The 24,178-nt window shown below is 39.7% G+C and overlaps 1 protein-coding gene across 4 annotated transcripts in view; it reads left to right on the top strand.

Moving 5' to 3' along the window:
• Window positions 1-24,178, top strand: part of SMC5 (structural maintenance of chromosomes 5) — a 55,331-nt gene that overhangs the window by 6,231 nt on the left and 24,922 nt on the right. For 3 of the 4 annotated variants that reach the window (XM_075019687.1, XM_075019685.1, XM_075019688.1), the window contains 10 exons: window positions 5,544-5,678; window positions 6,776-6,916; window positions 11,259-11,420; window positions 15,957-16,028; window positions 16,946-17,201; window positions 18,384-18,538; window positions 20,243-20,356; window positions 21,449-21,543; window positions 21,747-21,879; window positions 23,890-24,063. In XM_075019687.1, coding sequence (XP_074875788.1) covers window positions 5,544-5,678; window positions 6,776-6,916; window positions 11,259-11,420; window positions 15,957-16,028; window positions 16,946-17,201; window positions 18,384-18,538; window positions 20,243-20,356; window positions 21,449-21,543; window positions 21,747-21,879; window positions 23,890-24,063 — 1,437 coding nt within the window. The remainder of the gene's footprint in view (window positions 1-5,543; window positions 5,679-6,775; window positions 6,917-11,258; window positions 11,421-15,956; window positions 16,029-16,945; window positions 17,202-18,383; window positions 18,539-20,242; window positions 20,357-21,448; window positions 21,544-21,746; window positions 21,880-23,889; window positions 24,064-24,178) is intronic. The other variant, XM_075019686.1, reaches the window with a different exon arrangement.

Genomic DNA, 24,178 nt, shown 5'->3' with positions numbered 1-24,178 from the left:
GATTAACAAATACTACAAGCAGTTTCCATATCTGAATCCATGCTCAGCTATGTCGGGATTTCTGTGCAGATAACTTAAGTTGCCTCACAACTGCACCTTAAAAAAAAGTTATGGCAGGTTCCTTACTAAGACCTTCCCAGTTCACGTGGATCATAAGGGGTGGCAGTAAAAGGAAACGCTCTCAGAGCCTAGCCAACCATGGGTTTATTGTTCTATTCAAGGAGAAGTGCATTGAAGAAGACATGCTGAAAAACACTAGAATTTAGAAAGCTAATACTGAGGAAACAAATATTCTGGGTTGGTTTTTTTTTTTTCATTTACATAATCACGATATTTGTTTAAAGTAGAACTTTCTGCATACTCTGCCAATATAACTTTTGTATTTAAAACAGCTTTTTTTTCTTTAGTACATAAATGTCAGTTCAGTGAATAATACTGTGTTGAAAGTTTTCATTTATTTGCTCTCTGCCACTGTAGCAATGGCAAGCATACCTTTCACTCCAGTCTTGGTTTTCACAGAATCATAGAATGGTTTGGGTTGGAAGGGACCTTAAAGATCATCTAGTTCCAACCCCCCCACACCAAAGGCAGGAAAACCTTCCACTAGACCAGGTTGCTCAAAGCCCCATCCAGCCTGGCCTTGAACACTTCCAGGGATGGGGCATCCACAGCCTCTCTGGGCAACCTGTGCCAGTGCCTCACCACCCTCACAGTAAAGAACTTCTTCCTTACGTCTAATCTAAACCTACCCTCTTTCAGTTTAAAGCCATCACCCCTTGTCCTATCACTACGTGCCCTTGTAAAAAGTCCCTCTGGCTTTCTTGTAGGCCCACTTTAGGTACTGGAAAGCTGCTATAAGATCTCCCTGGAGGCTTCTCCAGGCTGAACAACCCCAACTCTCTCAGCCTGTCCTCATAGGAAAGGTGCTCCATCCCTCTGATCACCTTCATGGCCTTCCTCTGGACTCGTTCCAACAGGTCCATGTCCTTCTTATGTTGGTGGTCCCAGAGCTGAATGCAGTATTCCAGTGGGGTCTCAGAAGAGCAGAGTAGAGGGGCAGAATCACCTCTCTCGACATGCTGGCCATGCTTCTTTTGATGCAGCGCAGGATACAGTTGGCCTTGTGGGCTGCAAGCGCACATTGCTGGATCATATTGAGCTTCTTGTCAACCAACACCCCCAAGTCCTTCTCCTCAGGGCTGCTCTCAACCCATTCTCCGCCCAGCCTATATTTATGCTTGGGATGGCCCTGACCCATGTGCAGGACCTTGCACTTGGCCTTGTTGAACTTCATGAGGTTCGCACAGGCCCACCTCTCGAGCCTGTCAAGGTCCCTCTGGATGGCATCCCTTCCCTCCAGTGTGTCGACCGCACCACAGAGCTTGGTGTCATCAGCAAACTTGCTGAGGGTGCACTCAATCCCTCTGTCAATGTTGCCGACAAAGATGTTAAACAGTGCTGGTCCTAATACTGACCCCTGAGCAACCCCAGTCGTCACTACTCTCCACTTGGACGTCAAGCTGTTGACCGCAACTCTTTGAGTGAGACCATCCAGCCAATTCCTTATCCACCGATTAGTCCATCCATCAAATCTGTGTCTCTCTAATTTAGAGATAAGGGTGTCATGCAGGACAGTGTCACATGCTTTGCACAAGTGCAGGTAGATGTTGTCAGTTGCTTTTTCCTTACCCACCAGTGCTGTAACCCCATCATAAAAGGCCACCAGATTTGCCAGGCACGATTTGCTCTTAATGAAGCCATGGTGGCTGTCACTAATCACCTCCTTATTTTCCATGTGACTTAGCAAAGTTTTCAGGAGGATCTGCTCCATGATCTTGCTGGGCACAGAGGTGAGACTGCCTGGCCTGTAGTTCCCCAGGCCTTCGTTTTTTCCCTTTTAAAAAATGGGGGTTTTGTTTCCCCTTTTCCAGTCAGTGGGAACTTCCCCCAACTGCCATGACTTTTCAAATATAATAGATAGTAGCTTAGCCACTTCATCCACCAGGATCCGTGGATGCATCTCATCAGGTCCCATGGACTTGTGCACTTTGAGGTTCCTCAGATGGTTTCAAACCTGATCTTCTTTTACAGTGGGCTGTTCTTCATTCTCCCAGTCCCTGCCTTTGCCTTCTGTGACTTGGGCAATGTGGCTGGAGCACTTGCCAGTGAAGATTGAGGCAAAAAAGTCAAAGAGTACCTCAGCCTTCTCCATTTCCTGGAGGTCCAGGTCTCCTGTTTCCTTCCGGAGAGGGCCCACATTTTCCCTAGTCTTCCTTTTATCACTTTTTATCATGCTTTTATCTACCTATAGAAGCTTTTCTTGTTGCCCTTGACATCCCTGGCCAGCTGTAATTCTATCAGCGCTTTAGCTTTCCTAACCTGATCCCTGGCTGCTCAGGCAATTTCTCTGTATTCCTCCCAGGCTACCTGTCCTTGCTTCCACCCTCTGTAGGCTTCTGTTTTGTGTTTGACTTTGTCCAGGAGCTCCTTGTTCATCCATGTAGGCCTCCTGGTGCTTTTTGCGTGACTTCCTCTTTGTTGAGATGCATCACTCCTGAGCTTGCAGGAAGTGATCCTTGAATATTAACCAGGTTTCTTAGGCCCCTCTTCCCTCCAGGGCTTTATTCTGTGGTACTCTACCAGGCAGGTCCCTGAAGAGCCAGAAGTCTGGTCTCCTGAAGTCCAGGGTAGTAAGCTCACTGTGTGCCCTCCTCGCTGCCCTAAGGATCTTGTACTCTCCTATTTCATGGTCACTGCAGCCAAGGCTGCCCTTCAGCTTCACATTCCCTACCAGCCCCTCCTTGTTGGTGAGAACAAGGTCCAGCATAGCACCTCTCCTTGTTGGCTCCTCCATCACTTGGAGAAGGAAGTTATCATCAACACGTTCCAGGAACCTCCCGGATTGCTTATGCTGTGCTGTGTTGTCCCTCCAGTGGATATTGGGGTGATTGAGGTCTCCCATGAGGACCAGACCTTGTGAACATGAGGCTGCTCCTATGTGTCTATAGAGAGCTTCATCCGCTTGGTCTTCGTGGTCGGGTGGCCTGTAGCAGACCCCCACCATAATGTCACCTGTCCCTGCCCTCCCTTTAGTCCTGACCTGTAAGCTCTCTGTTGGCTCCTTGTCCATCCCCAGGCAGAACTCCATGCACTCCAGCTGGTCACTGACAGAGAGTAACACCCCCTCCTTGTCTCCCCTGCCTGTCCTTCCTAAAGAGCCTGTATCCTTCCATTCCAACACTCCAGTCATAGGAGCCATCCCACCACGTCTCCATGATACCAGTAAGATCATAGTCCTGCATGTGTGTGCACGCCTCTAACTCCTTTTGTTTATTTGCCATGCTATGTGCGTTTGCATAGAGGCATTTAAGTTGGGCCCCCAATGAAGCTGACTTACTGGCTGGAGTAGCTGGAATTTCTTTGTGCTGCTCTTCAGGTGCTCTCCTGCTGACTCGTGATCCCTCTCCAGGCTCTGGGCATCTATTGCTGGCACTGGTGTCAAACTGGTAGGAGTGGGATGGATTGGGTTCTCCTCCCCTGGCAACTTTAGTTTAAAGCCCTCCACCAGCTTGGCAAACCTATGACCGAAGATGCTCTTCCCCTTCTCTGACAGATGGACCCCCTCAGCCCCCAGTAGACCAGGTTTCTCAAAGCGAGTCTTATGGTCTAAGTAGCTGAACCCCTGGCTGTGGCACCAGTCCCATAACCGTTTGTTGATTCACTAGATTTGACTGGCCCTTTCAAACCGCTGCCCTTTGACTGGGAGGATAGAGGAAAAAACTACCTGCACTCCAGAGTCCCTTACGGCTGCTCCCAGGGTTCTGTAATCCTTGATACTCCTCAGTCGGCTCCTAGCTGTATCACTGGTGCCCACGTGAAACAACAGCAGCGGATAATAGTCAGTGTACTGTAGGAGACTTTGTAGTCTCTCGGTGACATCCCTGATAGGAGCCCCCGGTAAGCAGCACACCCCTCTAGAGAGTGCGTCAGGTTGGCAGATGGGTGCCTCCGTACCTCTCAGAAGAGAGTTGCCTACTACTATCACCCATCGCCTTTTCTTAGTTGTGCTGGTTGTTACATGGGGAGCAGATCGGGCTGCCTTACTCAGCTCCAATGTCTCTGCTGATGTGATGGGTCTTTCGTCTGCAGAGCGGTGAAGTGGTTCTGCAAGGGCACCTCAGGCTTCGGTAGAGGTCCCTTCCTCCAGCTGGTCTTTGCCATTGCAAGCTTCCCTTCTTGTGCATTATTGGTCCCCCTCCCTTCTGTGTGTGCTGGTGGGGGAGTTTTTGGCTATTTGGCTGTGGGCTGTGGGTCCCCTGCAGACTGTGCTTGGAACCAGCTATCTAAGCCCTTCTGAGCCTCCCTGATGTTACACAGCCTTCTCACTGCCTACTGCAGCTTAGCCACCTGCTGCAGGAGGTCCTCCACGTGGGCACACCTTTTGCAGGCAGGTCTGCTGCCTGTCCGTGCCCCAGGAGAAAGGTCTAGGCACTTCCTGCAGTCTGAGGTCTGCACTGCTGCCTCTCCCTCCAGCAGCTCCGTCTGGGTTGAGGCATCAGCCACCGCTGGGGTAGATGGTACAGACCCCCCAGCCGGAGCTGCAGCCTTTGCTGTCGGGTGAGTGCCCACCATTCTGCCTTGAGGGTCAGGTAGATGGGTGCCCAGGGCCTGCACAGGTGGTCACAGAATGGTGCCTGGCTGCTGGGTTATGTGGACTTCAAGCCTCTCCACTCGTCCAGTGGAATGCCCTCCTTTGACGAGGCGCCCTCCCATGCCAGCTGCTGTGCCAGGCCCTGTTTGCCCACTCTGGTGGCGGGCTGCCCTTGGTGGGAGTTGGGGGCAATGGCCGTTAGTCCTGCCCCCCCCCATGCCTCATCAGAAGCTCTCCCTCCTGAGAGCTGGCAGGTCTCCTTGCTCTTTGGGGGTTTCCCCTGCTCAGGACACCCCCCTGTATGCCATGATCCCGTGCTCTGCTGCAGAATGTGCTGGCACTGAAACTGATCGCCTTGGTGAGTTTTGAGCTCTTCCGCTGCCTTGGACAGTAGCAATGCTTCCTGATACCCTTGGCTGCCAGCCTTAATATTATCTTCTACATTGCTTAATTTTTTAGTTGATCATAGTATTTATACTGGGAAGGTGTGGCCTCAGCAGCCTGAGAACAAGAATACAGTGGAATAAAAGCTTTAATTTTACTAAACTGTCTTGTTCAGAAGAATGATAGCCAATTCAAAAATAATGAACCAATCCATGGCCTTAGCAGCTACCCTCAAAAGCTGCCAAGCAGCCAAGAACAGCTAAGGTTTAAGCTTGAATCATTCCAGAACAGCTCCGACGAAACCATGTATCAAATCTTACAAATGTTTAGGAAGGTTTGGTTGCTATGAGATGATCATCCTACGCTTAACTTAACTATTCCAGAGCTATCTGGCATAGAACTGTAAGTCAGGTGATAGTCACGAGAAGTTGTGGTATTTTAATCCGGTATTACTGTATTGCACTGTTCTAACTAATACTGTATTTCTGTAACTTTTTTTATTTTGTAGGACAGAGTTGGAGAATTTGCAAAACTGAGTAAGATTGAGTTGCTTGAAGCCACTGAAAAATCTGTCGGTCCTCCAGAAATGTACCAATTTCACTGTGAACTGAAAAACTTTAGGGAAAAGGAAAGAGAACTGGAGGTAAACAAGCACATTAGAGAGAGAGCAGTGACTATAGGGAAATTAGCATAATAAAATTTAATGTGAGATCTTAGAGAATTAGGTGGTGATATTTATTTACAAAGCCTGCAGTAAGTTGATTTTACCCTTCTCTCAGAATTCATTCACTCTGACACCCACATACTCATAAGCATGAAGACATATGAACAAGCAGTCTGGACACAGAGGACAAGGGATGCCTGTTGTCAAGTACTTGTCACTTCTTTGGGATTCTTGACTGGTAACAACTTTTCTGGACAGATCTTTTAGAAGTCATCAGCTGTTATAGGGTGGTCTTTTGCTTTAATTTTCCTGACTTCAACTTCCATAAATTATGGACAAGTTGTTGCCTGCTACCTGTTTTTCCTGGTTTGGAATATCAACAAAGAGGAGAAGGGATAGTGTATGCAATAAGCTGCAACCTTGTTGCCATCGTGGTTTTGGGTTGCAGGGTTTTTCCCTTACAGTTAGTTGTACTGTGATCTTACCAGAGCGCAGGCTTAGTAATCTTTGCAGAAATAATGTGTCCCTTGCTGGGAATAGTGTCTTGGGAACAGTGTCTGTCATTAGCCAAACAGGCCATTCTTTTAATCCTTTGTTCTGCTGTTTCTTCTTGTGCTTGTGCACACACATGCATTTCTGCTCACACATACTACATTCAAATACCAACCTTAATGTTTCTGTTAGAGATCTCTACAAGATACTTCGCAAGCATTTTTGCTCCTTGTATTTATCAAACCCAGTTATAGTGGTTTAGAAATGTCTAGATTAATAGATGCTTGAGGTCTAGGCAATACTCATTTTCCTGAGAAAATGTATTTTAAAAAATTAAAGTATTTTCTTCAGATTAAGATTTCCATTTAAATTAGATTTGTTTTCAAAGAAACTATGTGATAAACGTACTTGAAAAAGCTGTACAACTATTCGTAGTTGGGTTGTTCCCCTCTAATTACTACTGTACTAAAATGTCCTCCCTAGTGTTAAATTTCTGCTTAATGTACAGTTGAGGTGTGGACTATTTCTGAAAAGTGTTTTCACAAAGTAGATACTGTAAAACATGAAAATTTATATTCTTACAGAACTTGTTCAGAGACAAAACTAACTCTTTGGAGAAAATGAGACAGAGGCTTGAACGATACAAGCAAGATGTTGAGAGATACCATGAGCGCAAGCGCCATCTAGACTTAATTGAGATGCTTGAGAGGAAAAGGCCTTGGGTGGTAAGTTTTTCTTTTCTTTTCAGTTTTTTTCTTACCCAACCCATTTTTCCTAATACTGAAATATTAGAAATATGCCAAAATTTTCTTTAAAAGAAGTTTGACCAGAGTAACTTGAACATCATTACAGTTGCTTAGCGCAAACAGGCCAGATCTTGAAATACTGTTCTTGGCCTAGCTTTGATCAGAGGTTTGCTTGCCTATGTAGCTCAGCTGAAGAAGTTGCTGAAGAAGTAACTTAGGTACTGCCCATTTAGGAAAGCCAGCAATATGGGCCAAGAGCAGTACTCCCTTTATTCCTTGCTGACACAACTGGCTTAATTCAAGTGCCTAGCCAGTTCCAATTGCTTCTTCCAGCTGTAACTTTTTTCTTCTATAGAACAAGTTTGTTGTTGGTTTTGTTTTGGTTTTTTTTTTACAGGTTGCCTTCCCCCTTTGCTAATTTTATTTATTAATTGAGGTTTGGTGTGCATGACATAAATCATGGTGAATATAGGTTGCCAATCTCAAAAATGTTGGCATTTGGAGAGATGGAAATTTTAAATAAATTTAGAAGAGTCTAGAGTCAAGGACAGGTCATTTATACAAAGCAAAACAGGACTTTCTGAACAGCACTTTGATGATTGTAGTTTAGTTGATTGTTGAATAGTCAGATTAAATTAGTCTAAACAGTTTAAGCTGACGTGGATTTTACTATATTGAAGCAATACGTTGTTTGCCTTGTTTGCAAGCACTACAGAATTCATGAAATACAGATACAGAACTTATGAAAACTTACATGTAATATTTGTGGAGGATGCAGAAAACTTTTGCAAGGTATTTTGTTGCAATTTTGAAGATAACAAAGCCTCACATGGGTATACAAAGAACTTTATGTCCCTTGTATCCTGAGAGCAACTGGATTCAGGGCATGTACCTTCACTGCCTTCACACCTCTGTGCTAGCAGCACAGAGGAGTATAGGAGCAGTAATTGAAATAGATGGATGGTGGTAGGTGCGAAGGAGGTGGGCTGTACGCTCTGTGCCATTAGGATTGGACTTCCGCACTTGCTGAATGATGCAGGTTTTTCCTACTGCATGTGCATTAGCCTGGTTTAATTAACAAGAAGAGAGAGTTACTTTATTAGGAGAGGTATAGGTCTTGCATAGTTAATGTAAACTGATACTGATTGTTCTCTACTATAAAATATTGCAGATACAGAACTCTGAAGGCTGGTCAGAAACTTGCAGGAGGGAAGCTAAGTTAGGAATCTTACCTGCTGTCAGTTAAATTGCCTTCCATAAGTTTGAGAATGTTGCTGTTAGTTACACATTTCTTAAACAGATTTAGACAGAGTTCTTCACACCATACTCTTTCACTGCTGTCTTCTAGGCAGTTTGCATTGCAGAGTGTATTAAATACTTTTGGTGGGTGCACTCAATTCTGAGAAATTTAACTTTTTGACCACTGAATCCATAGAAACAACAGTGTGTTTTGACACCTGTGTGAAGTTCTGATTTGTCGTACAGAATCAGTAGTGTGTACCAGATTGTTTACCAGAAGTCAGTTGCCTGTGGAAAATCTACAGTTGAAGTCAAGGGTCATCAACGTAATTTTTTTACTAGGTAGAAGATATTTGATTTACAGGCTGCAACAAAATTTCACATTCCATTGTGATCTTCAGTGTGTAAGATCATTGCTATTTTGTGGTTTGTCAAATCCTTCAGATAGCTCTTTGGGATCCTATATTGGATATTCTCCTATATTGCAAATATCAATCTCTCTCTAAAAGAAGAAACACGTCCTCTTACAAGGGCATATTTCTTTGTCATCTGTTCTAGCACTGTTTAATCCTAAGAATAAACATTTTTGATGTCTTAAAATTGGGTTCACCAAAGTTGAGAGTAGTACTGGAGTTTACTCTTCCTTCTGTGCATCTTCCCCCTCCACAGTCGTCCCTAAAAGGTAGGTTTCTACTTGTAGACCAAACATACCTATCTCTTTAGAATTGCCTCTGTAACAAAACAGAGTAGCTAGGTCATCCTTCAAATCAGCCAGGAGGCAGATGTATAAATACTGCAGTATGTTATGAAATGGAGAAGATAGGCAGCCTGAAAACAAGTCAACTGAAATGTGACACTAGATTATCTCTTGATCCTAGTGGCAAACAGGAAGTCTGCTGAACTTGTTTTACTATTTGACCACTGTAGAACTGCGTTTTTATTCTGAAGACTCCACTGCTTTTCACCTGAGGAACACTTCTCTAGTCAAGTGTTTTTTCTAGTCAGTGCCAGCTGCTTCTGTATGTGGAGAATTATACACCACTTTTATACATGTCTGTGTCTAATAAGTTTTTCAGCATCTGTTTTGAATTCCTTAAAATGGATCCTAGGACTACAACGTTAAAGATTTGGACTCAAGGATTTAAGGGACATTTTATGTTCTTGTGTGTACTTTAATGGGACTTCCATCAAATGATCGTGTCATTACAATCAGTGAGCAGATTTAAGGAGCTACAGTTTTTTTGACATAGATAGCCCTTCTTTTGTAGGGTCTTAAAGAAAAGGGGTTTCTTACCCCTCCAAGCTTAAGCTTAAGGTAGTATGGTATACACTAAGGTATACTGTTTTAAGGTAGTTAGCAGCAGGAGGTGCGGTTCCTCCTGCTGCAAATGTCCTGAAAACACATACTTCTGAAGATGTGTTTTAGACCAAGCCGTGTCCATTCTTCTTTTCCTTCTCTTCCATTCACAGCTGAGAAAAGATTTGTTATATAGTTCAGGCACAAATATCTCTTGGGAGGGCTGAAATCCTTTGGAAGCTAAGTGCATAATTACAAGCATCAAGGTTATTTGCTTAAAGGTTACCAAAGTGTCTTGAAGTGTTAAAGGGATTTGCTGTATAAAAACCGTTTCATGAGAATTTCCGGGGAAACTTGCCTGTACTTTGTGTCTGAAGAATTGAGGTGTAATTGTGTGTGCATTTGCTTCAACCTTGAAATATAATACCTTATTTAGAGCAGAGCTAAATTTTAAGCTTATTCTATCAGCTAAGTGGAAGTATAATTGCTTTGCTTCTGTAACTTTGTAATGGTGGCTACTGATTGTACTCCACATCACAGAATTACAGCAACTTTCTTAAATACTTTTTAGCTTTATGAAAAAGGTACTATGAAGAAAGAATTTGGATTTAATAGCCTAGGTTGATTTATTTGTGATTAATCATGTGTGGTTTACAAGCAGGGTAATTAACTAAGTAGGAAAAAGTGGTAGCAGATAAAGCAAAGTTAGCTTTTACAGATAGAGGTTGCAGGCTATCTTTGTTTATTATTTTTTTTAATGCTCCAAAGCTTGGAATAATCCAGGCAAATGCTCTAAACAGGGGCTTTCTTTAATGCCTGCCAAATCCAACAGCTTTCTCTTCCTCTGCACCCCCATGTACACGTATCTACTTGTCCTCCTGGTCCTCTGAGTATCTTTTTTTCTTATGAACCCTTAACAGTCATAGAATGCCATGTTCTTTTTTCTTTTTTTTTCCATTTGTTTGGTTTGGGGGTTTTTTGTTGTTGTTGGTTGGGGTTTTGGGGTGTTTTTTTGGTTTGGGGTATTTTTTGGTTGGGTGTTGGGGGGGACGTGTCTTGTTTGTTTGTTTGTTTTTAGTCCAGAGAGCATAACACACAAAAGTTCACTAGTAATCAGTCCTTCAGCCTACGTTCTCCCCCACATTCCCACCTTCTTGAAGTGGAGGTTCTTGGTCACCACACTGCTTACCATCTCTTTCTTCTCAGGGATGCATCTCCAGTTCAGCTCCCTAGATAGTAGGTATTCGTGGTGTATGTTGGGGGTTTTGTTTGTTTTCCAAAGTTCTGTTCCGCTCTGTCTCTCTCCTTGGTTTACTTCAGGGTTATGTCTGTTACTGGCTCTGATGATCTGTCCAGCTCCTTCCTTTTCTTTCTCCTGAAGTTTTCTGTGGTGATTTGCTCCTTAGCTTGGGGTCGTCTGCCTAAGTAGTGCTCAAACTATGGACAGAAGGGGCTAAAGAATTACTTTTTCCACACCGATCCCAGATGGATTTAGAGGCAAGGTAATTGCAGACAAATTGGTCATTTCTTCTGCTACTTGAATTGCATATTATTGAAGAACCATTAAATGTGTGTTCTTGTTCACTGGGGACTGAATGATCCCTACATCTCCTAGTCACAGTGACTAGTAACAAGAGGATTACTTAAGTAGTTGCTCTAATACTAGTTTCTGAATTATATTTTTCTCCTAAGACTGATGTACAATTAAATAAAATGTTAGAGCAGTATAAAATACTGGAATAGAAGATGAATATCTTTAATGATTTTACTTTCAATTCCTCCAAGGAATATGAAAATGTTCGTCAGCAGCATGAGGAAGTGAAACAAAGCCGAGACCAAGCCAAGGAAGAACTGAAGAATCTGAAAGAAATGCAGTTCCCAGTGAAAAAAAAAATCCAAGAAACTGAAGAATATTTTAAGAATCTGGATATAAAAATCAGAGATAAGGTAGGTGTTTTAAGTTCTCAGCTAACGTATGTAATATTTCAGGAGGTCTGTGTTCAGTTTTGTATAGTGTAAAGCAATAATCTCTTCTAGTGTGCCGTAATGATGGGTTTCAGAAAAGTTTTTCTGAAGTACTTGTGCCCTTGGTTCTCACTGCCTTCTTCATGTCTCTATTCCATTAAAAGCAGTAAAACTCAAGGAATACATTTCTTAGTAAACCTTCAGTAGCAACTCGGAGAGTCCACTCTCTTGGTATTATAAGAGCACACAAATTTTATATTCACAGAACCTTCAAAATCTTCAGGGATATAATGTTACAGTTTCCCTGAGTTAAATCCTTATGTTGAATTAGTTGCCTGTTTTCATCTGTTCTGTAGTTTGGGTTTGTGGATGCTCTGTTTATCTTCTTAAAATGTAGCCAGTTCGGGTGGTTAAGTTAAATTACAACTTTTCTAGCCTGAAAGCATTCCTCTAATATTTAACCTAATTCCATAAGTAGGGTATAATTTTTTTATTAGGTGGTAACCCTCCATCAGCTGTGAATACTTTTATGCATATGAGAATTTAATGGTAAACCTACCTATGCCTTACAGCTTACTAACTGTTTTTTTAATAGCTGCTCACTCTCTGGGGATATGGGAAATTACTATTTCTTTATGACAAACAGGAAAGTACTGTAATTCTCTGCAGGATTTTAACTATCATGGACTATTAAGGCTGTGTAAGTCATTGTATGCATAGGCTGCACAAATTTTTAATGGATAACCAAAGTTAAATGATAACATGAGAACGTTTGCTGCAGTGAGTTCTCTTTGAAGGTGACTGATCAGATCAAAGGACTTGCTGTGGAGACACGTGTGACATCTGTAGAGGACTGCTGTCATGAAGCATCTTGTAGAATCAGGGTCTGAAACTTCAGTGGCATTTAGTGCACTGTGAGCTAATACACTGTCCGTGTGCTTTCTTTAAACAAAGACACCCCCCCCCCCCCAAAAAAAAAAAACCACAACCCCACAAACAAACCATAAAGACCAGACAACCAAAACCACAGACTGTTGTTCACACCACTTCTGTTTTTGTTGTGATATAAACTGTACCAGACAATACTACACCCAAGTACATTATTATTATTATTATTATTATTATTATTATTATTATTATTATTAAGAAAGACCTTTTACTAAATGTATCCTTTTAATTTTGTGCTCTACAGTACTGCAAGAGTTTATTATGCTGTGATTAAAAATACCTAAATGTTTAAAAATGTTGTAGTTCTATTGAAGTGGGCTTTTTTGGGGCGTGGTTGGGTTTTTTGTTGTTTTAAGAGTAAGTGTACTTCCTTAGAGGAAAGTTAACAGCTGGAAGTTTGAAATTAATTTTCATAATGCAGTAAGTGCCTTCATGCTTATGAACTGCTAAGCTTCGTTTTCACTGCTTGGTATTATCTTGCTAGGTTTTACTCATATCTTTCATTTTTATTGATGTTATCCTAATATATTTTTTCAAACAGGAAAAAATTCTGCTGAACCATTGCTACCACAAATCTTAGAAGTATTATGCTATATTCTGTAAAGGTTATCTTCTTTATAAGTTATACTCTTGTTTGTTTGAGAAACCTAGGACAAAACAATGAGCATTTTAGTTTCAACTTGCAGGTTAACATGCTTAACATAGGCTATTTGCTACAGAACTGTGAAAGAAAAATTGGAGGAATGTACTAGCTGATCGACGTATAATCTCAAATCAACATGTTTTTCTGCTCAATCTAAACTTGTGTAGTAAGGCTTTCACACATTAAACGTTCGCAAGGTTAGCTGGATGCTGAAGTGGTGTTTAATTTGGGCCCAGAGAATGAATTAGGTGCATTTTGTTCTATAACATTTCAGAAGCCAAAAAGATGGGAAGAAGGAAGGATGCTACATTTGAAATAAATAATTTATTTAAGACTTGCTGAGATATTCTAATTCTGCTTTCCAGTGATTATTTACCACTGTTTTGATTGTAATGTGTAGCTGGTACTATGTTTTATATAATATTATAAGACATTTTCAAACCTGAGTTTTGGTTCTGATGTTAAATGATATGTCCAAGTCTAATTTGAGTGATTAATATTCCGTCTTGAAGAAGCCCAGCCCCCATAGAGTCCAAAATCGTGGAAAAATGCTTAAGGGAATATATTATATAGCTGGTTACGACATGAATAATTTGTATGACATCAAGCAAGTTAACAAAATGTTAGAAATGTATTGCTACTTTTTGAACTTTTGACAGTAGCTCTTTTTTGGGTACTGAAATCTGTTTCCCTCCCACATATCTTCTTAGTTGGGCTGTGAAAATGAAGTTTTTTCAAAGGAGAATCAGTGCTGCTTGCATTGTCAGGAGATAGTTTTGACCTAAGGCAAAGCCTCAAGGCTTTTAAGTACCATACCTTAAAATTGCTTAAATTGCTCCTTCTTCATTAGTTCTTCACTTTTTTTGTAGATAGTGCTTGAATTTATTGTAACTTAGAATTTTATCTTTATAGATGCAAGCATTTGGTGAGCACTTCACACCATTATGCTGTAAGCCAGCAGAAGTTGATTAATTATAAAAACAGTATAACTCTATTTTTGGCCCAAAAGTTGTTTTTTTCAGGTCAAATTTCAATTTGGTAGTAAGGGAAGGCATTTTAAGTCCTCCTTACTTTGGACACACAGACCTGAAGGGAACATAATTGTCTTCAGACCCTTTGGTCCAGGCTTATATCCATTATCAAATAACTGTAATCCTGACTGCTTCTTGAGATCTTGCTCTTGGCTTGAGTATATGTATGTGAGAACAGAGATAAACCACCTCTTCATTACGTCTTGTTTGCACTTTGTTGGTAAAAAGCCAGGAATGGTGTTACAGATTTTGCCTGGAAGGAGCTGGACTGGCAGAGCTAAATCTGGGAAGAAATTAATGTATGGAGACACTGCATAACTATTTCTCTTGTCTCTCTCTGTGTTTAAACCCTTTTAAGGATTTGGTTAGACTAAGAATTCCTAGTAAAGTTTTGTGCTTTGGGTGTGTAGGATGTGTAGTTTCTGAAGAAAAGAAATTGGCCCATTTTGTAGGAAGAGGTTGATGAAATTGTGTGAGAGAAGCCTAGAATAGTTTCCGCTTTAGGCTCTTTAAAGGCATTTGAACAGAGTGGACTGTACAATGCAATTTTTTTAGCAATATTTGACAATATAAAGCAGTGTGTTGTGGTTGTACCTTGAAAACCATAAAGACAATTACAGATGTTAATCTGTTCTGTATGGTAGGTATATATAAATATAACAACTGAAAATATAATGGTAATTGAAAAATTGAATTCCAGTTCCTTACTAGTGTCCTGATTTTGAGAGCCTTCAGAATGGTTTTGTCAATATTTTGCATTAGTTTCCTGGGAGAGAGCTTCTGCTTCAGAGTGCCTGCCTGAGGTCTTTGGAGAGAGCATCACAGAATCAGTACTGCGTAGCAGTCAACTGTGAGACCAAGATGTATTGTTCCAAGTTGCCTTCATGCAGACAGCTGTAGAGTCAGGGTCTTAAGTTTTTGTGCATCTGTCAGGTTGTGGGAGAGAAAAGATCCTGTGTAATTTTATTTTCTCCATTCTTGACGCATCTTAGCGTTTTCAGTGCAACTCAGTTCATAGGAAGACATTTCTTCTGGCAAGAGTGCTGTGTGTGTTTGTTTCCATGTCTGCACTGGAAATTTACAGTCCATCCTTCTGCAGTCTTCCAGTATTCTGCTTGCACTGTTTTCAGCCTTGAGCGTTCAGGAAAGGAGGAAGTAATTTTGTAGAGAAAGCATAGTACACTTCCCCTGTGTTCAGGACTCACCTGTGGAAGTGCCTGGGCAGCCTGACTTAGTGAGACCTGCTTTGAGCAAGGTATTGGACTGGGTGATGCCCAGAAGTCCCTTCTGACTTATATTATTCTACAACTCTATAGAAGCTGAGAAGGATAGAGAAAGAGTAGACAGGGGTGCCTGCACATGAGCTGAAGAGTTGTCAAGCTCAGCTGTCTAGAATATAGCTTTAGCACAATGCACTTCAGAGGTAGGATGATTTTGACAAATTCTGTTTTGGCTGTCCTGTGCCTAGGAACTTATGCCTTTCTTGCTCTAAGTATAAGCTTTCCTTGGTAAAGTCAGTTTGGAAAAAGAGGTGAGAACATTTTATAAGTGCAAGGATCTGAATGTAACATTTTTATTGAAATCGGGGATGGAGTTATTCTAATTTTAGATTAGGTTAGGAGACTTCCTCTGTCTGTCATGCCTGGATTTGCAGATCTATAGCTGAATGGTTGTGAACAGTTCATATGCCATTATTCAGTTCTTCACAAACTGCTGAAAATAAACATGTTACAGATACAAGAAAGAATAATAAGAAGCTAGTGAGTATGACTTTGTCAGTAATGTGGAATAAATGCTCAAGTTATGCATATACAGAATGGTCTTTAAAATATGACTGCTTGTTACAAATATAACTGAATTTATTACTATCTAATTGAAATATTTCATTGTATGCAGGCATCTGAAATTAAAGACGTTTCTCAGAAATGTAAACAGAAACAAGATGCTTTGGAGATGAAAGATAAACAAGTAAGAGTCTTGATATTTGTGACTTTTTTGGTGTTTCTTTGCTAATGTATTAATTCAGTACTAGCTATAGTATATGCTGCATTCAGGCGGAATGCTGCTACTTAAATTCTGCAGTAAAACACAGATATGGGGGGGGTTGTCTGCTCGTCATTTAGCGGAGAGGGAAATTTCTCTGAAGAGGCTGCAACTGCCTGCACACCTCACTCGTTGCAGTACACAATGGATCTTTAAAATGCCTGTTAGTCAAACAGGTGTTACTAAGGGACAAGTGTATGCTGCATAAAATCAGTTACCTTGATGCAACAAACTTAGGAAAAGACAATGTGTATATATGCTATATATTACAGGCTTTCCTTGAAAAGCTACAGCCTCTATTACACTAATGGACTCAGCATTAAACATGCCCTCACATACTCTGAGAGAGACTCTAGAGTTATTGCTTCTGTTAAGTGTATATGTCTAGCATTTTTAAAAAAGAAAACGCAGAGGTGTGTTGTAAAACAGTTACAGAACTTCACCTAAGCACTCGGTAAAGAAGTGTATAAATTAAATGTATAAGGGTGCAGAGTCAATGTTGCACATTGTGTTTGTGCTATAGGTTTTATGCACTCTTAAACTAACCTTTAATGTATTAAGGAAGGTCTTAAGCTTTAAGCTTTTGCTTTTGTAAAAATAAAGGAACTTCAAAATTTTATTTAAAGGCTTGATTGTGTTTTTGCTTAAATGTTCCTAAATCTTTACAAAATCTTGCCAGTTCTTCAACTGTCATAGGGATATTGGAACTCTAACAGACTCTTATGGTTTTAGTCCATTGTTACATCAGCATTTAATAGCAGTTGCACAGATACCCTGGTTATTTGTCACAGGTTTTTTTATACTAAACTCCTTTAATGTTGGAAATAACTCAAAATTCTTAGATTGAGGAAATTCATCAAGCTTTGAGAATGAAAAAAGATGAAGAAATGGACAGACAGGTGAAAATACACAACACTCAGAAGATGATAGAGGAGTGGAAGAATGAGCTCAGTACAATGGCAGTCTCTGCAGATCTTCAGCCACAAACTGATGCTGTTAATAATGAGCTGAAAAAATTACAAGAAGAAAGGGCAAATATTGATAGTGATATCAGTGATCTAACAGCAGAGAAAATGAACCAAAAGAGGGAAGAGAAAAGTAAGTTACCTGGGTTTTTGTTTGTTGTTTTCTTTTTTTATGACTGTTTGTACAGAATCTGCTTGTTGTCCTACTGTAGTGAAATAATTTGAGCTGTTTACCTCAAGCGTCATAGTAGTGAAATAATTTGAGACCTCAAATGTTTACCTCACATGTATCTTACATGTGTAGCAGTCCTTTTGTCTATTATCAGTTTTATTAAAAGTAACAGAAACTGCTTTCAAAATAGGAAGAACAAGAAGATTCAGAAGTGGCAATTGACCTTAAAACTAGCCTTCCAAAAAATTAGTTTCCTCAGATCTCTGGGTAAGGAGGCTGCTTTGCCAGTTTCATTTTTTTCTGTTATTAAATGAAGGTGTATACTGTTAGCAGGATACAAAAAAACCCAAACCTGAAGCAAAAGCAGTTTGCTTTGAAGATGCAGTGTTTAAAATTATCTCTTTGGCAGTATATTAGCTACTGATGTTGCTTTTGTCTTTTCTAGATGAACTTGAGCTAACCTTAGTTATAGTAAATTTCTTTATACTAGCCTAGGATTTACAAGTAGTTCTTTCTAAGAAACAAAATTTAAAAATTAGCTTGATGGGTAAGGTTGCATATATTCCTTGATGAGTGTAGTACATTTGCATGTACCTATCTGTCTGGCACTTAACTTGTCATAGAATTGAAGAAGAAACTGAGGTATAGAGAGACCAAGTGACCTAGGGAAGGAGACACTATATTTACCTTGAGAAACACAGAAAGTAGTCAAACTCTGTTTCCTCTGAATAGCAAATGCTTTTGCACACAGTCTGTTGTCACACATTGTGTTATCTGCAAGCGTGAAATAACACAGATTTCATGTTGCTAGTCCCACCTCTTTCCTCTTGGGATGTTTTTTGTTTTAAATACAAAGGTAGTAGAAGTATTGAAGAAAGGTATTTTAGGACTAAATTCCTGTGCTTTTACTGCACTACCACATTTTGTTATCCTTTGGGTAAGTCTTCATTTTATTTCAGATTTTAAGTTTTAACAGTTCTTAAGATTTCCTTTGAATAAGCAGTATCTTGATCGTGGGAAGAGAAACCCTTAATTCTTATAGTGTAACAACCTTATTGCCGGAGTAGTATAGTCAATAAATAGTGGAAAATACTGGTGTGTACTTGCTATGGACTCTGTTTACAAAACTGTCTTAAATTACAGGAATAACTGAGCGCCTTGGACAACTTAATAATATAATGAATATGAAGGAAGAGAATCTTAAAGGGAAATTCCGAGACACGCACTCTGCTCTTATGTGGCTAAGAAACAACAAAGACAAGTTTAAAAAAAAAGTTTGTGAACCCATGATGCTTGAAGTAAGAAAATTTACTTGCATGTCACTCTAACCAGTTAACGTTTAGTTTATTTTTCCCTTGCAAGACTTAGAGAATGACTTTAAGACTTTCAAGACACATCTTGAAATGAGCTGCCAATTACACGCAGGATACATTAGCATGGTGAACTATTTGTAATTTTAATTCTGTAGGCAATGTAGTAATAATCAACATTGAGTAAAATGGGGTGGTTCCTTCACCTTCCCTCCTCAAGGAGCAGTCCTTTATTAAGGGGCCCATTGCAGATTTCCTCTAAAGTACATCCAGTTATTTAGACTTAAGTACTTATTTGCTGCTTAAAAAAGCAGTGGTAGTTACAATTGAATACCTCCCCTTATAGCACAACCTGCTCAGCAACTGTTACAACATGTCGCTGTGATCCCCAGATGTTTTTGTGGTTTGCTTTGCACAGCCAGCTACAGACATAGAAACACCTAATCTATCCCTAGTTTTGTTTTGTGTTTTGGTTTGATGGACACTGTACTAGCTAGGAATAGCAGGGCTAAATTTTCAAAGAGACTCTTGGTTTTCTAGTGCATTCCTCCACCATTATCCCAGCCTCTTGCAATATGTGCTCCATGTAATGTGAAGAGGATGAAAAACTCCAGTGCACTCCTCTTTCTTTTCAGAATTGCAAACTTTTTTTTAATAGTGTGTTGCTACAGTTTAAATTAGTTGAATGTTGAATATTTGTATACCAACTCTTACTTTTTGTGCTAGAACTGTTCAAAATTCCTTTTGTTTAGTATAAATACCAAGTATTTCTTGTTATTACCAGAACTTCCAATTCTTCCCAGAAGACCACATCAAGCCCATTTTAAAAATGCCTTGACGGGATGCCTTTGCTTTTACTTTAAGGCCTCATTAACCTCTGTAACATCCACTAATGTCTGAATTTGTTTTCTTTGATATAATGTAAGTTAGTCTCATGTACTTATAAATTCTAGCTCTCAAATTGCTGGTAAGTGTACCCAGCCATTGGCTAACTTTAGGTTATTAAATTGTGTAGGTATGTGTAGTTTTGCCTTTGTATGTCACATATGGTGACATAATGTCTCATTACTAGTGAAAGTTACTGAATAATTCTGACATTAACATTTCATTTGCATATGAAAAGCTTCATCCATCTTAAAACGTGGATTTTTTTTTTTCTTAAGAATTCAAAGAGAATTCAATGAATCTGTGAATCTCTGCCTTTCTAGGGCTTCACAATTCTATATTTGTATTCAGTGATACCCACTGTGTCCAAATCAAAGGGAACTGCATATGAATAATTTGTGGAGTGTGGCATTTTCTGGTTTTGATTCCTTAGGTCAATTGTTTATAAACAGTGAGACACCTTCAGTAGTACTGGAGCAGAGCCATTAGGCGTGAGATGGTGGTGGTTGCAATTGTAAGGTTAGGGTGGAGCAGAAGAGGGGGAGGTGGTATGGTAGAGACATTGATAGCTCCAGGAATGCTGTGAAAGGATATGGAAGGCTAAAAACTAAACACAATGACATGTGAGTTACTGTAGGTTTCATCCCAAGATATTTGGTTGCAAAAAGGCAGGGAATATGGCTTTAAAGACATTTAAACATTGTTTTCATTAAATGGAGGATATCATCTGAATGCTTAAAATGTTTTGGGGGGGGGGTGTTAAGCCCACTTGTATTAAGTCACTTTCTCACTACCTTTCTTTATCAGATCAATATGAAAGACAATAGACATGCTAAATATGTTGAAAATCACATTTCATCCAATGACATGAGGGCTTTTGTTTTTGAGAGTCAAGAAGATATGGAAAAGTTTCTTGTGGAGGCAAGTAGGCACCAATTTTAAAAATTGATTAAATACTGATGTAGGAGCCCTAAACTTTGGAGTCTACCAAGTAAGTCTGTATTTATTAAGTTCAGATTGGCAAGATCAGCACAATAGCTAATACAAAGTATTCAAAGGTTTTCTTTGGAGTAAGATTTTTTTAATGCCTAGACCAACTGAAGGGATGCAGGAATATTAAGAAAATATTTCTTTTTAGGAATAACTTTTGTCTTCATTGACAATCACTGAGGAGAAAATACTGTGTACAAGAAAATGGCAAGAGCAGGAAGCTACAAATTTAGTACTGAGCTTTTCCAATGCCTCCTGACTGAAGAGGCGAGAGGGCATCTTTTGTGAGAACACAGTAGTCTGAGCAGCAAATCAAGCTTATATTTTCTTAATACTGCTGTTCCCTGGAGGGATAAGGAGATTGTTCCCTTTGAGAGTTAGATGATGCAGGAGGAAAAAGCCACAAGGTATTGGCATTAACTGTCATAATGCTTCCTAACTACTGTCCACAGAATAGTGTGATTAATGACAAACTCTCCTGCAATTTTTGAAGATGTATCTGCCCTTCACAGAAGCTAGTAAGTTTTATATGTGTGAACAGTAGTGGTGATACCTGAGGTTCTGGGAGCTTATCTTGCCTCTGTGGTTGTGGAACCCAGTGCAAGGCTGCTTTAACCAGCTAAACTGATCTTTAATTTGTATCCTCAATGTTTTCTGCCCTGTTAGGATCAGGCTTTTCAGAGTCTCTGTAGCCAGTGGTCTGCCATTATCTGTGCAAAATAGCCATACAGCCTGAAAGAAGAGGCTTTCTTGTTACATCTAGCTCTGCTATTTAGATGAGCACCTGGCTCTGGATTTCTTTCTTTGCTTTTATTTTCTCTAATGCATGGTGTTTTCATGGAGAGACATTACCTGAGCTTGGCTTTTAGAGAACTCAGTCATGCCTGAGCCAGAGTGGATTTTTGTGGGTTTCTTCAGAGGTTGTCAGTTTAAAATAATTCTAATTCTGTGAACCAAGAATAAATACTTGATTTTCATCTAGTGAATTTTTCTGCTCTTTTTTACCAAATAATCTATATTTAGATGCGTGATCATCAGAAACTAAGAGTGAATGCTGTATGTGCACCTGCTGAATCACGTGCTGAAAGCCTCCCTTCGAGACCTATTGAAGAATTGCAGTATGTATCAGATTATATCAGTGGGGAATGGTTTTAAATACAATGTTTTGGTGTTGTTGCTATATATTAGAATTTTCTATGAAAATAAAATTTTCATCAAGTTTGTTCTGGGTTAGCAGGTTTTCTTTCTGACTCTTCAGTAACTTCAGCTTGCTTACCTGCCAAATTTTATTTCTGATGCATGTTTTTTTTCTCCTCTTCAGCCGATACGGATTTTTCTCATATTTACGAGAGTTATTTGATGCTCCTCATCCTGTGATGAGTTATCTTTGCTCCCAGTACCATGTTCATGATGTGCCTGTGGGAACAGAGAAGACCAGAAACATGATTGAAAGGGTGAGATGTCCTAAATTGCACAAACACACCTGAGTTTTATTTCAGAAATTCTTTGGCAAGTTCATGTGGAGAAAACAAAAAATTGCTTTAGCCTTTTATTTGGCCTTTAGAAGTGAGAACTATTAATTATACACAAACATATTGCAAGACATTTTAACAAATCCAGTCAGTCTAGTGCAGTACTTCACAGAAAGTTAAATGTATCTTTCACCTGCATACTGTTCCAAGTCAGTTATATGAAGTTGTTTTATTATAATAAAACTTCTACTTTAAGCGCCCGAGATATTCTGGGCAAAATTGTAATCAAACAGTTAGTAGTACATGACAATGCTGACCTGTCATATTTAAAGCAACAATTAGAAGCTGCTTTTTTTTTTTTAATTACGTTAAGATGTTCAGTTTCTGGCAAATACAGCTGTATAGCTTCAGTCAGAATTAATGTGGTAAATAGTATATAAACCTTTTGGATTCTTAGGAATAGGCTGAGAGCTCCCACTAGCAGTAACCTTCCTACCTTAGTCTTTCATGGGTTTTTGCAAGCCTATCATTGCTGGATTATAATGGGTAACACAAATGACAATTTTCAACTTAAATCCTTTTTCACTTTTCTGTCTATGCTGGACAGCTGTTGTCTATCTTGTACAGAGAGTGAACTCTTCTTTGAATTTGGAAGAGTACTTTGGGCTCTCTGAGAACCATAAGAATTGTTTTTTTGAGAAACTTGGGGAACAGGCTCTGTGAATTGAGAACCATTCCTGTTTTATTGGGATAGCTGTTGGTCCTTCCTATTTTCTATGTTTCTGAGGCTCTGAAGAATGAGAAAGAGGAAAGTAAAAGTGGAGGGAGTCCTAGATGAAAAGCTCTTCTCTTAATGTTTTTTCTAAGAATTATTTTCTTTAAACTGCAATTCCTCCACCATTTTGTTATTGCCTGATGAAGCAGATTACCTATATAATAGGTCTTTGAGTTACATTTTTGTAAACCAGTCAGAATTAGTCCTTAGGTACTCCCTCCTTTCCAGAGCTCTGTGGGCAGCAAGTGAAAAATCACTGGTCTAGGGGCAAAGATGAGCCACTATTCTGAATGTGTTGCACATGGCACTTTCTCAGTTCAGTTGTGTAGAGTTTTCTTTGTTTTTATTATTTTTCATTGAGAAATGCATTGTTTGCAACATTTCGTTTCACATACGCCAGAGAAATCTTTACTTTTAAAGGAGACCTGTTTCATAGAGCTGAGCATGTGGTGGGAGGACTAGGATGGAAATGTCATCAGCCACAGTCTGAGCTGTAAAGCTGTAAAGGTTTTCAGTGTCCAGGAATGAAATCAACAATATTGCTGGTGCTGTGTATGTAAACTGAAAAAATCTTTAGTCAAATTTACGTTGTCCTGTGGAGGTTTTTTGCTGTTCCTCATTTACTTAACATTTTATATCCTTTTGAAGTACTATTCTACCTTGCATTATGGTAAATCTTTGGTTATTTATAATATCCTTTTTTACATAAGTCATTTAAAAATAGTAACTCTAGTATTATAATGCCTCTTCTTTTTTTCCTACAGATACATTTGGTTCACTGAAGTTTATGCATTACAGCTCACCTTATGGTTTCATCTGTTAATTTCTTAAGCACTTTGGGTTCTTTGGTACACAGGCTGCATTTGCATGTTATGCATCTACAGCCAGTACAATCCTTGTTCATGATGCAGTACAAATGTTAACAGGCTTTTCCAGCGTCTATCTGTAATATCAGAGTAATCAGAACTTGTTTAACTGGTGATGGTAACATACTGTGTTTGACAGTATTTTAACAGTTCTTTGCTGACCGGTCTGAATTATAAGTATAATAGTGCATTAAACGTAGCATCATCTTTTTGCAAAGGCTTGTTAACAAGTCAGAGTCTTGCATAAGCCGAAGTTCTTTACTGTTGGTTTTAGCTAGTTTATTCCTTGTTCTGAAAAATGTTGCCTTAAGTAATGCTTTTGTCAGATTAATATTTTTGTGTGGTTTTTAGGTCATACAAGAAACCAAACTTAGGCAAATATACACAGCAGAAGAAAAATACATTGTTAAAGTATCTGCTTATACAAACCTAACCTTCACTACCAACACATCCCTGAGAGAAGCACAGTTCCTCACTAGTTCAGTGGATACAGATGAAAGAAGGCAGTTGGAAAACGAGCAACAGGTAGGAATTTATTTCTGTGCTGCATATGTTGTGAGCTACTACCAATTTTATTGTGCAATAAGCATAGCCTACTTGCATGCGTTAGTATGGTATGTTTGTAGTAATAATGCTAGTG

This window comes from Buteo buteo, chromosome Z, assembly GCF_964188355.1.
Source record: "Buteo buteo chromosome Z, bButBut1.hap1.1, whole genome shotgun sequence".
Classification (NCBI taxonomy): Eukaryota; Metazoa; Chordata; class Aves; order Accipitriformes; family Accipitridae; genus Buteo; species Buteo buteo.
This window is presented reverse-complemented; position numbering and strand designations above follow the sequence as displayed.